Source organism: Crotalus tigris, unplaced genomic scaffold (genome assembly GCF_016545835.1).
Source record: "Crotalus tigris isolate CLP2741 ecotype Arizona unplaced genomic scaffold, ASM1654583v1 scf7180000017666.379230911805:20528666, whole genome shotgun sequence".
NCBI lineage: Eukaryota > Metazoa > Chordata > Lepidosauria > Squamata > Viperidae > Crotalus > Crotalus tigris.
Genome location: NW_024096552.1, coordinates 11,895,745 through 11,909,128, shown reverse-complemented (window position 1 = coordinate 11,909,128; position 13,384 = coordinate 11,895,745). Strand labels below are relative to the sequence as shown.

General features: G+C 40.7%; 1 protein-coding gene across 11 annotated transcripts in view; it reads right to left on the bottom strand.

Moving 5' to 3' along the window:
* Positions 1 to 13,384, bottom strand: part of GLI3 (GLI family zinc finger 3) — a 402,298-nt gene that overhangs the window by 194,564 nt on the left and 194,350 nt on the right. For all 11 annotated transcript variants that reach the window (XR_005555977.1, XM_039336712.1, XM_039336715.1 and 8 more), the window contains one exon: positions 2,162 to 2,194. Coding sequence is in view for 10 of the 11 variants with exons in the window: in XM_039336712.1 (XP_039192646.1) it covers positions 2,162 to 2,194 (33 nt within the window). In the remaining variant the exon portion in view is untranslated. The remainder of the gene's footprint in view (positions 1 to 2,161; positions 2,195 to 13,384) is intronic.

The following is a 13,384-nucleotide window of genomic DNA, read 5'->3' as shown; positions in this document are numbered from 1 at the left end:
GTACTGCCCTAGTATTTAAGGTTGCATAAAATAATATAAATTCAAAATATAAAACTACAATCTAAAAACAAAATAATAGAAATAAATCAAATGTGGCAGTAGGCAATGCATTAGATTTGGCTTGAAAATGAAGACCAGACAAAATTAAAGCAAAAATTAGTTTGAAAGCCAATGTACATATATATATGCATTTTTGTGATTATCTATAATCTCTGACTGCTATGTAGAATTTATCTGGAACAGTCTCTGTATATTTAAGTGGTAGAACAAAGTAAATATACATAGCAGTCATATCTTTCCTAAGATCAGGTCCATTTGGTTTAACAAATTGTTGATAAGTTCTATGTCCATGCCAAAATGTCTTTCTGCTTTTACATTCAAACAGTTGCATATCATAAATAAAAATTTAAAAAACCAGACATATATATATGGGACATTGTACCTTATACATATGGATGGTCATTAGCAACAGAAGATACCATATAAAAGGCCCACAGACAGTAGCAAAAACAAATGAAAACAAATTGTGATTTTTACAAATCATGTAAAATGAGTCAATGAGATAGAAAGTGATAAGAGTGAAGGATAATGCTTAAAATCTATACTGAATTACTGTAAGTAACATAAATATGGGACACTGCACATTCAAAGAATATAGTCAAGGAAAGAAAGAAAATAGAATAAAAAAAATCAGCCTAGCTTTGCAGATCACAGGAAAAGAATTTGGAAACCAGCCAGGCTTTTTTTTTTTTTTTTAATGAATGGAACAGTTTGAAACAATTACTTCCTAAGATATCCAGAGGTAAATCTACAATTAAATATCACGGAGAAAAATTTAATACATTATTTAGTCATTTTTCCTAATTTGTTCATATTCCTAGTATTATTTTTGCCACCATCTATTTAAACAAAAACAAAATTGCCATTTTATGATTTTTAAAGGTATCCCAGTATTAAATTATAAAAAATAATAATATTTAATGAACTATTAGGATAATATTGCACAAAAATAAGTAATATTTTAAGGGGGGAGATTTATGTAGTTGCTATCATGCCCTTTCCTGAAATGTTGAATCAAGAAATCTTAGAATTTAAGTCATTATATATATTTATATTTCAAAAATAAAGTCTTTTCAATGTAATTGAATGTAATTATTTTATGACCGTCTTGATTAGTACAAAAGAAAAATCAATTCTTCTTAAGTTTAATTTCATATCTATATATTTTAGAGAATAGAAGCCAATATGTATATGCCAAGGAAAGTCTATAAATTTGATGCATTATGCTATAAAAACTAGGATTAAAGGTAATACAGGATATGGATTGCCCAATTTGTACCAATCAAATTAACTAATCATGTCAACTGTTTTCTTTTCTTGCCTTTATATTAATAATTTATCCATATAGGTTTTGATTATTCCATCATATTCACACTTCTATTCTTAGACCATTTCCTGCAAATATGAATATTTATATATAAGGTTGAGATATGCAGTTAAAGAAAACAGGCTGGACTGATCAGTGGTCTGATTCTTATACAGTAGCCTTAAAGATTTTAGGACTTGCAAGTGGTTTCTAATCACAGGCGCCCTTTGAAATTCTGAAACTGCTTTATATAGCTAGGTCACTGATCAGTCTAAGCAAATAGCATCTTTTGTGACTGGTAGCTGTTCTCCAGGGTTTGAAACAGGAGTAATTCTCAACTCAACAATGGACTGTGATTATTTTAAATGGAAGTTATATCTTGCATGAAAGTATGTGGTCGACCTCATACAGCCTCTCCAGAAGATATGATCAATGATTAATTTATTTCAAATTTTATCCAACTGTAAACTCTTGCAGACATTTGATATTTTACAACTCAGCTTTTAATATTTCACACCATTATACATCTAAATTTTAATTTCAAATTACAGCTAGTACTGAAATTTAACCAAAATTGACTTCTAAAAGAAATTAGAAATAGGGAGATTTCTCAGACATAGATTTGAAGAACTTCAAAGGAAACAAGTAATTTAGAACAACTTAGAAATTATTTCCTGGTACATTGTTGTTAGAAAATATGATACATTAAATGGGAATAAATATATACTATAGTAATAGATAATTTCAAATGACTGTTAATGCTAATAAATCAAATACAAAACAAAAAATACTTACAATATTTTAAAGAATTCAAAGCAGGAGCTGAATCTGAAATAAAAACAAGACATTGTAAATGTACAATTGTACAATAAATATATTAAAAATGCAATCTTTGGCAATACTTCAGAAATTAAAGAAATTCTGATTATTAATAGACTAGCTTCCATTAGTTGTTCCCTGCGTTTGTAATAACTATAAGGATACCTTTTGTCTAAATTGCAATGTTTACAGTATCTAAATTAGTTTTCTTAAATATAATTAATTTCAAAACCATATGCTTCAATTCATGTGCAAGGAGGAATTGTTTCTAAACAATACTGAAAGAGGCTACAATCTAAAACTAAACAAAGGCAATTTGGAGTTCATAATAAATGGTGTAATTACCATTCTATTGGCATAGAGGTCACTTACTGGAATATCATTTATGCTCCCAGAATTGTTATGGCATGCAGGGAAAAAAACTGAACTGAGAACCCTATTTGGATTTAGATAGAAAATCTCTGAATACCCATATTTAATAATAATAATAATAGTAGTAGTAATAATAATAATAATAATAATAGACCCCCAGTGAGGCACTACCTTGACGTGGTTGTGGGGCTTGTGTACTCTGAGGAAGATGAGAGCTATGCCAGAGGTTCAACCATACTGGACAGGTCTCATCAGAGGAGTTAGACAAAGAGTGTCTCTCCCATAAAAAATATGGTGAGACATAAATTTCAGAATGCCATACCGGCTCGGATGTCGCCCGGGTTAACAAGGTCCACGCTAGATATTGGAGTTCCTGGATATCTGGTGAAAAATGGGTTACAGGACTCAGGACTGTTGGCTGAGCAACCAGGGCCAGCAGCTGCAGAACTACTGGAAGAAAAGGTGTTTACCCGTCGCAGATACACAGTGATGGAAAACAAAGAAATAATGATCTGTTACTACAGATCAAGTCCAACAAGAAGAGGATATCTAAAAGGAATGCACCAGTTCTGGAAAGAACAACATCCAGAATCAGAAATAACAGAACAGAGACTAGCAGATCAACGCCGATTTATAATACGAAATAAAGTATTCACAGAAACAGAATTGGACGAACTGCAAAGGTTTACCCAGGGCAAAGAAATCAAAGCCTTACCAGAAGTAATTCAGAATGTAGAGGCAAACCAGGGGGAGTTGGCAGTGAAAGAATCCAGTAGAGCTATACAACTGTTCTCATTTGAAAACCAGGCACCTCTTCCTCAGGAAGAACAAAACACTCTAACTAAAGAAATAAAAGAATTGAAACAAAGAATAACTGAGCATCTAGAACAGCACAAAAACAACAGAATAAGGCTGCCTGCATTGAAGCTTGTTTCAAAGAAACAGCTAGCACAAGCATTAAAAGATGCAAATACTGCAATAGCAAGTATAAGCACCAATTCACTGCAAGAAACAAACCAACTAATGTACAGCACAGCTACAGTTATAACTGAATACCTGGGATGCAAAATCAACAAAGAAGAAAAACAAACAAACAGTGCACCAGAAAAATGGAAGGTTAGACTAGAAAATAAGATCAGCAAGTTAAGATCACATGCAAGCAAGCTAGAACAGATGAAAGAAAAGAAGCTGAAGAACAAGAAGACCAAAGAATACCTAATCAAGAAATACCACTTAGAAACAAGGAAGATCAAGGAAGCACTGGAAATAATAAAGCAACAAATAACAGCTATAGCCAGGAAAATCAGTAGATATGAAGCTCGAATTGCAAACTATAGCAGAACCTCCAATTTCAATCCAATCAGAAACGTTTCTACCAATCCATCAATGGAGAAACTGCAAGGAATCAGTCAGTACCTGACAAGGAAGAAACAGTGCAGTTCTGGAAGCAGATATGGGATAACCCAAAGAAATACAACAAGGATGCGGCTTGGTTAAAAGAGGTGGATGCAAATAAAACAGAAGTTGAAATGAAAGAACTAGTAATAACAACAAAAATGGTAGAAAAAAGAGCAAAGAAAATCAAAAATTGGTCAGCACCAGGTGAAGATGAACTGCATGGGTTTTGGTTGAAACATCTAACTGTTATACACCCACTCATTGCCAAACAGTTCAACAATATACTACAAGGAGGAGAAATTGAAAAGTGGCTAACAACTGGGAAAACCTACCTAATAATGAAAAATCCAGCAAAAGGGGCAATACCAGGCAACTACAGGCCAATTACCTGCTTACCAACAACTTTCAAATTACTAACTGGTGTAGTAGCTGATGCAGTGCAACAGCATCTAGTTGAAAACAATCTCTTTCCACCTGAGCAGAAAGGAAACCGCCCCAATAGCAGAGGAACAAAAGATCAACTCCTAATAGACAAAATGATCTTGGAAAACTGCAAGAGAAGGAAGACCAACCTGAATGTGGCATGGATTGACTACAAAAAGGCATTTGACTCTCTGCCACATGATTGGATAATCAAGTGCCTAGAAATAACAGGAGTCAGTAGAAACATCAGAAAATTTGTGCAAAGATCGATGGCACAATGGAAGACACAGTTGCAGATCAATGGTGAGAAGCTGGGAGAGGTTAATATCAAGAGAGGAATATTTCAAGGAGATTCATTATCACCATTACTATTTGTCATTGCACTGTTTCCTCTGTCAACAATACTGAATAACTCAGGACATGGCTATCAAACATCAAAAACATCTGCCAGACTATCCCACCTCCTTTACATGGATGATCTGAAGCTGTATGGAAAAACATCATCTGAAATAGAATCGCTGCTCAACACTGTCCGTATATATAGCCAAGATATTGTAATGGAGTTTGGCTTGGACAAATGTGCCACACTTACTATCAAACAAGGAAAAATAGTGAAAACTGAAGGAATCAAGATGCCCACGAAAATAACATTAAGAGTCTGGATGAGGAAGATTACTACAAATACTTGGGTATCCTTCAAGCTGACAACATCAAGCACACTGAAGTCAAGAAAAAGGTTAGAGGTGAATACATCAAGAGAGTGAAAAAGATCTTAAAGTCCAAACTCAATGGAGGAAATACCATAAAGGCAAACAACACCTGGGCAATCCCAGTCATTAGGTACACAGCTGGAATAGTGGACTGGACTCAAGCAGAACTAAAAGCAATGGATAGGAAGACCAGAAAAATAATGACAATGAATCACGCCCTCCATCCACGCAGTGACATTGACCGACTTTATCTACCAAGGCAAATAGGTGGGCGTGGAATGCTACAAGTACATCAGATGGTTGAAGAAGAAAAAATGGCTTTGGAAGAATATCTTAAGAACAATGATGAAGATGCACTGAAATTAGTATATCAGGAAGGCTTACTGACTACTGGAGAGACCAAACTGGCCTACAAGAAAGACCAAATGAAGAACAGAATAGAGGTATCGGAAGACAAAGTACTACATGACCAATACATTAAAAAAATAGCTGGGAAAGCAGATAATAACAATACCTGGCAATGGCTAAGAGCAGGAAAATTGAAGAAAGAGACCGAGGGACTAATTCTGGCTCCACAAGACCAAGCCTTAAGGACAAATGCATATAAAGTCAAAATTGAGAAGACAGCAACAGACAGTAAGTGCCGCCTATGCAAAGAAGCTGAAGAAACAGTGGACCACTTGGTAAGCTGCTGCAAGAAGATTGCACAGACTGACTACAAGCAGCGGCATGACAAAGTAGCAACAATGGTGCATTGGAAGATTTGCAAAAAATATCATTTGCCTGTAAGCAAAAACTGGTGGGATCATAAAATAGAGAAAGTCATAGAAAATGATAAAATTAAACTGCTCTGGGACTTCAGAATTCAAACAGACAAGCACCTGCAACATAACACCCCAGACTTAACAATTGTCGATAAGAAAGACAAAAAAGTCTGGATAGTGGACGTGGCAGTGCCTGGAGATAGCAGAATAGAAGAGAAAGAACTGGAGAAGATAACAAAATACAAAGACCTACAAATAGAAATAGAAAGACTGTGGCAAAAGCAAGCAAGGGTAGTACCAATAGTAATAGGCTCCTTGGGTGCAATCCCAAAACAACTGGAGCACCACTTGAACACCATTGGCATTGACAAATTCGCTATTAGTCAATTGCAAAAGGCGGCCTTACTAGGAACTGCTTCCATCCTGCGACGATATCTGTAATACCATCAAACATCCACATCTGCCTATCCCAGGTCCTGGGTAAGGACTCGATAGGTAGACAAAATGCCAAATCCAGTCTGAACATCTGGCTGACTGTGCGATGATCCATAATAATAATAATAATAATAATAATAATAAAAAGCAATGGATAGGAAGACCAGAAAAATAATGACAATGAATCATGCCCAAGAATATATATACCCAAGAATGCTATATATATACATATATATATATATATAATATATATATATATATATATATATATATATATATATATATATATATAGGTCTTTGGTTGTTCGGGTTTTCTCCCGCGTAAAATTGGAAGTGTCTTGGCGACGTTTCGACGAAGTCCATTCGTCATCTTCAGGCTGGTGTTTTCAGCTTCGTGCTTTGAGCAGCAATGTGTGGTCTTAGCTGTTTCTTCCTTTTAACTGCCAGTGGGGGTATGAACTGATTGGGTGGGAGCTTGGCTGTGTTCTGATTGGGTGGAGGTGTGTTCTGAATGGTTAGGGGCTTGGCTGTGCTCTGATTGGCTGGGGGAGTGTTCTGTTTGGTTGTGCTCAGGTTAGTCTGAGTTGCAGAGGGGTTTAAGATTTTGGGGTTAGGGAGTCGTTTGTCAATAAGGGCAGGTTTCCAAATGGCTGGTAGGCGGGAGGTATCATCTCGCTTGTTCATGCTGTGTGGGCGTTTTTCTATCTCGATGGCTTCTCTGATTATTCTGTTATTAAAATGTTCACTTTTGGCAATGGTTCTGGTATTTTTAAAGTCAATTTCATGTCCTGTGGCTTTAAGGTGTTGGACCAGGGAAGATGTTGGTTCCTCTTTTTTGACTGAGTTCTTATGTTCTTCAATGCGTGCACTTATTCTTCTGTTGGTTTGTCCGATGTATATGGTGGGACAAGTGGTGCATGGGATTTCGTATACTCCTTGATTTTCTAATTCAATTTTATCTTTGGGGTTTCTAAGGATGGTGGATATTTTTCTGTTTGTGCAGAATGCTGTTTTGATGTTGTGTTTATGGAGGATCTTACTGATTCTGTCTGTGGTGCCTTTTATGTATGGGAGGAGGGCTTTGCCGTTTTCTTGTTCTTGTCTTGGATTTTAGTGGGGGTTTCTTTTTGGATTAGGTTTGTAATCTTATTTCTATGGAATCCATTGGATGTTAGTACATTGGTGAGAGTGTGTAGTTCGGGTTTTAGGTGTTGTTCGTCAGCTAAGCGTTTTGTTCTGGAGATGAGTGTCTTGGCTACAGAGTTGATCTGTGCTGGGTGGTGGTGTGAGAGAGCGTGCAGATAGCGGTTTGTGTGTGTTTTCTTCTGGTAGATGGTGTGTCCTAGGGAGCCATTGGATTTCTTGTAGACTAAGACATCTAGGAAGGGAAGTTGGTTATTAGCTTCTGTTTCCATGGTGAACTGTATTTTGGGGTGTAGGCTGTTGAGGTGTATGAGGAAGTTGTCCAGTTTTTCTTTCCCATGTAGCCAGATTATGAAGGTGTCGTCTACGTATCTGAGCCAGAGTTTGGGTTTGTGTTCAGATTTTTCTAGAGCTTGGGTTTCAACGTGTTCCATGTAGAGGTTTAATGAATGTTGGATTTGGGCAACCAGCTGGGAAGTGAATGAGCAAAGTCCGGTTGCAGGAGGTGCCCATACTACTGCAAAAGCAGTGGTCCTCCCAGAGCCTCCTGGGTCTGAAAACTGACAGGCAATTGAAGGAGGTGCCCGTACCTGCTGGCTTGGGGCGGCAGGTCCTCCTGGACCCCTTTTTCGTCTGAAAGGTGACAGGTGATTTGTTCCCTGGTTAGGAGATGCCCGTACTCTATGAGAGAACCAGAGTCCTCCCAGACGTCTTTTTTTTTTTTTGTCTGAAAACTGACCAGTGGTACGGCAGGGATTGTGCTGCGGGAGAGACCTGACTAAGCCAATTGAACCCCACATTGGAAGGGGAACATGGGAAGCTGTAGTTCAAGGGTCAAATCCAGATCCTCCCCTAGGAGACGTATCCAAGGTGTGGGATGAGAAGTGAGTCCCTGTCCTAGCCTGTATGAAGGAGATACGAGTAAGGGAGATATGTAAGGAATGGGTTTTGCTCAGAGACAAAGCTGGGAAACCAATTTGGCTATATAAAGGTACTTAAAAGGGAAAGGAAAATAAAATATAGGAACATTGTTTTATATGTAATACATTTAAGATTTCTGCCTGCCCTAATTTGAGCTGAGATTTATGGTGGGGATGACCAGGGTGTGAAAACTAAAGAGTTCTACTTCTCTTTCCTTTCTTCTTTTTCTTGTCTTTGTATGTATATGTATGTCAAAGTCTTTGTGTGTTAGGTAAATGTAACTGTTAAATGTCCCTAATCCTTAGAGAAAAGATTTTTAAATTCTTCCAGGAAAAGGGAAAAAATGTTAAAATAAGCCACCAAAAGTAAAATAGACTAACCCTAGTTTGCCTGTCGAGCAAAACAGGATGAAGGGAAATGTATTCTTTTTTTTTTCCTTCTCGCCCCCCTCTCTCTTTCTCTCTCTGTGTTTTTAAGAAACAGCCCAAAGTTATCAGAAGGGAATGTTTTAAGTTTATCTACAGCAGGGGTGTAAACTCAATTTCATTGAGGGCCGCATCAGCATTGTGATTGCCCTCCATGGGCCAGGCGGATGTGGCCAGGATGGCGTGGACTACTGGATGGGTGTGGCTGGGGTGGGTGTGGCCTGCTGGGTGGGCATGGCCATCTCGACATCACTCGCTTCAGGGGTGCCTGGGCAGCACCAAGGCAGATCTGAGAGTCTCTGGCAGAGGAGGGTGGGACCAGGACGAGCACCGGGACATGGTTCCTCCCACCTTCCCTTCCTTCCTTCCTCTGTTCCTTCTTTCCTTCCTCACTCCCACCATCCCTTCCTTCTTCCTACCCTCCCTTCCTTCTTTCCTGTTCCTTCCTTCTTCCCTCCCACTCTCCGTTCCTTCCTCTCTCACACCCTCCCTTCCTTCCACTGCTGCTTCCTCCCTCCCTCCCACTCTCTGTTCCTTCCTCCCTGTTCCTTCCTTCCTTCCTTTTTTCCCTCCATCCCTTCTTCTGTTCCTTCCTCCCTGTTCCTTCCTTCCTTCCTCTCCCTTTTTTCCCTCCATTCCTCCCACCCTCCATTGCTCCATTCCTTCCTTCCTTCCTCCCTCCATTCCTTCCTCCCTCCCTCCGTCCCTTCCTTCGCCTTCTCATCTCTTTCCTTCCCCCATGCTAGGAAAAGGTGATGGAAGAGGGAGAGATTCTCAGCACTAACATGCTGCTGCCAGCCATTCCTATACCATGTGGGTGGGTGGGGGCGGTCTTGTTGAAAGGGATGCCTTGTGGCTGCAAGGCTGGAAGTGCTGGTGGAGTGTGTGTGGCACTGATCTACAACGTGGTTCCATCAAAGCCAGAATGCACTCAGCCTAAGATCCACTGGAACCAGCAAGAAGCTGCCCTGCCACCTCTATCCTGCCCCCCGGGTGTGCACACAGGAGATGGCCAGCGTCGGCATCCTGGGTGAAGTCAGCCTGCAGGGTAAGACAGCCAGCATGGACACTTGTGCACACACCAGGGGGCAGGGCTGCCCCGTGGATTTAAGGCTGAGCGCATTCTGGCTTTGATGGACGCAACCAGGTTGTAGATCAGTGCAGCCCCCCCTCCCACCAACACTGCCAGCCTCACAGCCACGAGACTTTCCTTTCACTGGGACCGACCCCCCCACACGGGATAGCGAGACTGGTGGCAATATGGCAGCGCTGGCAATCTCTCCCCTCCCATCACCCCTTCCTGATTGTGGAGGAAGGAAAGAGATGAGAAGGAGAAAAGGAAGAAAGTGTAGCAGAGAGGATAGTTGGGAGGTAATCGGCGCTAGCTGGGATTGGCTCTTTACCGGAGCTCTGCGGATTCGGCAGAGAGGTCGGGAGCTCAGGCAGCCTCTGCGGTGGCTAGCAGTGGGGCAGGACTCTTGGGGAGGGATTTTTAAAAGGGAAGAGGAGATTGATTGGGGGAAGAAGATTTTATTTTCTCTTTTCCGGAGAGACAAGCCAAGAGGAGGAAGAGTGAGGTAGGAAATTTTTTCTCTGGAGAGAATAAAAAGCCTTTATGCCAACTTCCTACCTCTGTCCTGCCCCCCACATGTACACATAGGAGACAGCCAGCACCAGCATCCTGGGTGAAGTCAGCCTGTGGGACAAGACAGCCAGCAGGGATGCCGGACTCCACTTGCACACGTACCCAGGGAGCAGGACAAGGCTTCCCCATGGATTTAAGGCTGAGTGCTTTCTGGCTTTGATGGATGCAGGTTGTAGATTAGCGCCCAGTCGGCCTGAACCGGGCCGAGATGTGGCGGGCCAGTTCTTTGGTCTTTCCAGAGCAGGTCCCCAGACCGGACGGAACCACATATCGGGCCGGATCTGGCCCGTGGGCCTTGTGTTTGACATGTCTGCTGTAGAGAAAAGCAACCCAAAGAGATTCTTCTGTTTTCCAGTCACAATCTCCAGGACTATAAATTCCAGGGACATCAAAGAGTTTAGTCTATAAACTGTGTCTGGGCATCTAGCCAAGTTCTCACACTCCAATCACAAAAGCTTGATATTTTTTTAAAAAAAACAAAACAAGGCCAAGTGTAGTTCTTAGTTTTGCCACTAGATGTCACTGGATGTCCATTTTATATTTTCCCAGCCAAGCTTTACAAAGTTTGCAAAGTTATAATCAGATGGTTTCCAAACAGAAAATAAAAAGAAAAGTTTATGAATGTTAAAACTTCCCAAAATATTCTTCTTCTGTCTCATTTAAATATCTTCACAATATTGTTGTAAGTCTCTTTAATTTCCCCCAAAAGCTTAAACCACCACTTGTATTTTCCAGGAGGGAGGAATGAAGGAAAGTTCCCCCCTCCCTATAGCTTTGAGTATTTCTTGCTTTTCGGGAGCTTTTTTCCAGAACCAGAATTTTTTCTTGTAGAGAGATAAGGAAAATAGTCTCACTCAAATCAGTTGTTTTGCTTTCTGCTTAGCTGTAATCTTTTTCTTCCAACGATCAGCAGCTTCTGATTTTATTTTCTCTTTTCTGGAGAGACAAGATTTAAGGTTGAGTGCATTCTGGCTTTGATGGATGCAACCAGGTTTTACATCAGCACCCAGTCAGCCTGGACCGGGCTGAGATGTGGCGGGATGGTTCTTTGCTCTTTCCAGAGCAGGTCCCGGGGCCGGACGGAACCACATATCGGGCTGAATCTGGCCTGCAGGCCTTGGGTTTGACATGTCTGATCTACAGGAAATGTTTCACTCTTTACTGTATGTCTTTGAATGGGTTTCATCTATTTAACATCTATAAAGTTAATCTTAATGTCTTTTCAAACTCTGCCTGCAAGTTATCCACCCATCCCCCATCCCATTTCTCCATTTCTTATCCTCTGATCTCCATGTCTATGTCTGACCAGCAATGCCTCTCCTGGGAGAGTCATCCACAAAGGGGGGGGACCCTGTTCTCATATTTTTCAGCCCCGCACAGATGACTCAGCAACCTTTGGAAACAAAACACACTGACCCAAGTGCTGCCTCCATTCATTTGAGCCAGGGAATTGGATTTGGATCCATCCATCCACTAGAAAGTCACCATGCAACCAGAGAGGAACAGATCTGCCCAAAGCCTACATCACCCAGATGCCTGTGAAAGCTGCAGAGAAAGGAAAGACTCCTGGATCCATTGGCCCCATTTGGGAATGGTTGGCACAGCAAGTCCTGAATACCTTGGACCTCTGTCTAGTGGGAGGGAAATTTGTCCAGGATGTTTGTATTGCCTGTTTGTATTAGTAGCTGCATACACACACACACACACACACACACACACACACACACACACACACCATTCAGAATCACATTCAGGCTATCCTCTTCACCTACTTCCACATAAAGCTCCCCAGGCTGATTCTTCTCTGTGACACTAAGGCCTTTGCATGCATATCTTCCTGCAAATTCCATGGGGGAGGGAACCATGCCCGCACAGGCAATTTACAATTCACATATCCTCTCTGAAGAAATAGCAGGAAAGAGATCTCCAAACCTAAGTGAATATGTTGCACTGGTGGACAGAGTGGGAGTCCTAGGGTGCATTGTATGCAATTTAAGAAATATTAATAGCCTGGCTTGCATACTGGCTAACCTCAATTGGACATCACAAACCTGGATGTACTAAACTAAGAACTAAGGCAGGTTCAGGTAGAAACCCTTGAAAATGGGTAGCCAGTAATTAATTACTAAGGCAAAATAGGGCTGTGAAGAATTTTGGAAGCATATGCTTCAAAAAAACCTGACTGGAAAGCTCACAGGAAGTGACATCCAACATCTAAAAGGAATTGGCACAGAACTTTTGCCCTGACTTTTAGACTTTATGGGTTGAAAGCTCCCCTTCTGAGAGCCACTGCAGCAATCCTTTTCTGTGGCCTCTATCAGTGTCTTCCCTTTTGCATTAACAGTTTAAAAGCTGTTTTCCCACATCCTGGAACCCCCCATAATAGCACCCATCAAGTCTCCCTGACCAAATCAATTCTTAATCTTGTGTCAGTAAAAGTGTGTCACCCACACTTATATGGCACAAGGGGGGGATTGTAGAAAGTCAGCACTTCCCCCTAGAGAAGGAAATATTTGGGGGGGATATTAAAAAAGGCAGAATATTGTATTTCCTCAAAGGATCTTAAAGACAGAAAAGCAGGCCCAATTTTTCTTAATAGCCCCAAGCAGAAACTGAGCAAGCCAGCTGTGTAGAAAAGCAGCTTTGATAATCTCATTCAGGAAGACTGGGAATTGATAGGATTAGAAAGACAAAGACCCCTAAAATCTACGTCCCCGACCCAAAATCTAAATACATGACCTTTAGGACATAATAGGATTAACCCACCATCATTAGAATTCCAAAAAGGCACACTGAACCTCAGGTACATAATGAAGCTCAGTTCATTGCACAGGAACAGGAACAATCTCAAATAGGAGCAACTCCAAACAGAAAACCCTAAAAAGGTATAAAAAACCACCCACTCCCAGCTCCATTCTGTCAGCTTTCCCAGAACTGCATGATGTTGCTGTTCTGTTGTTCAA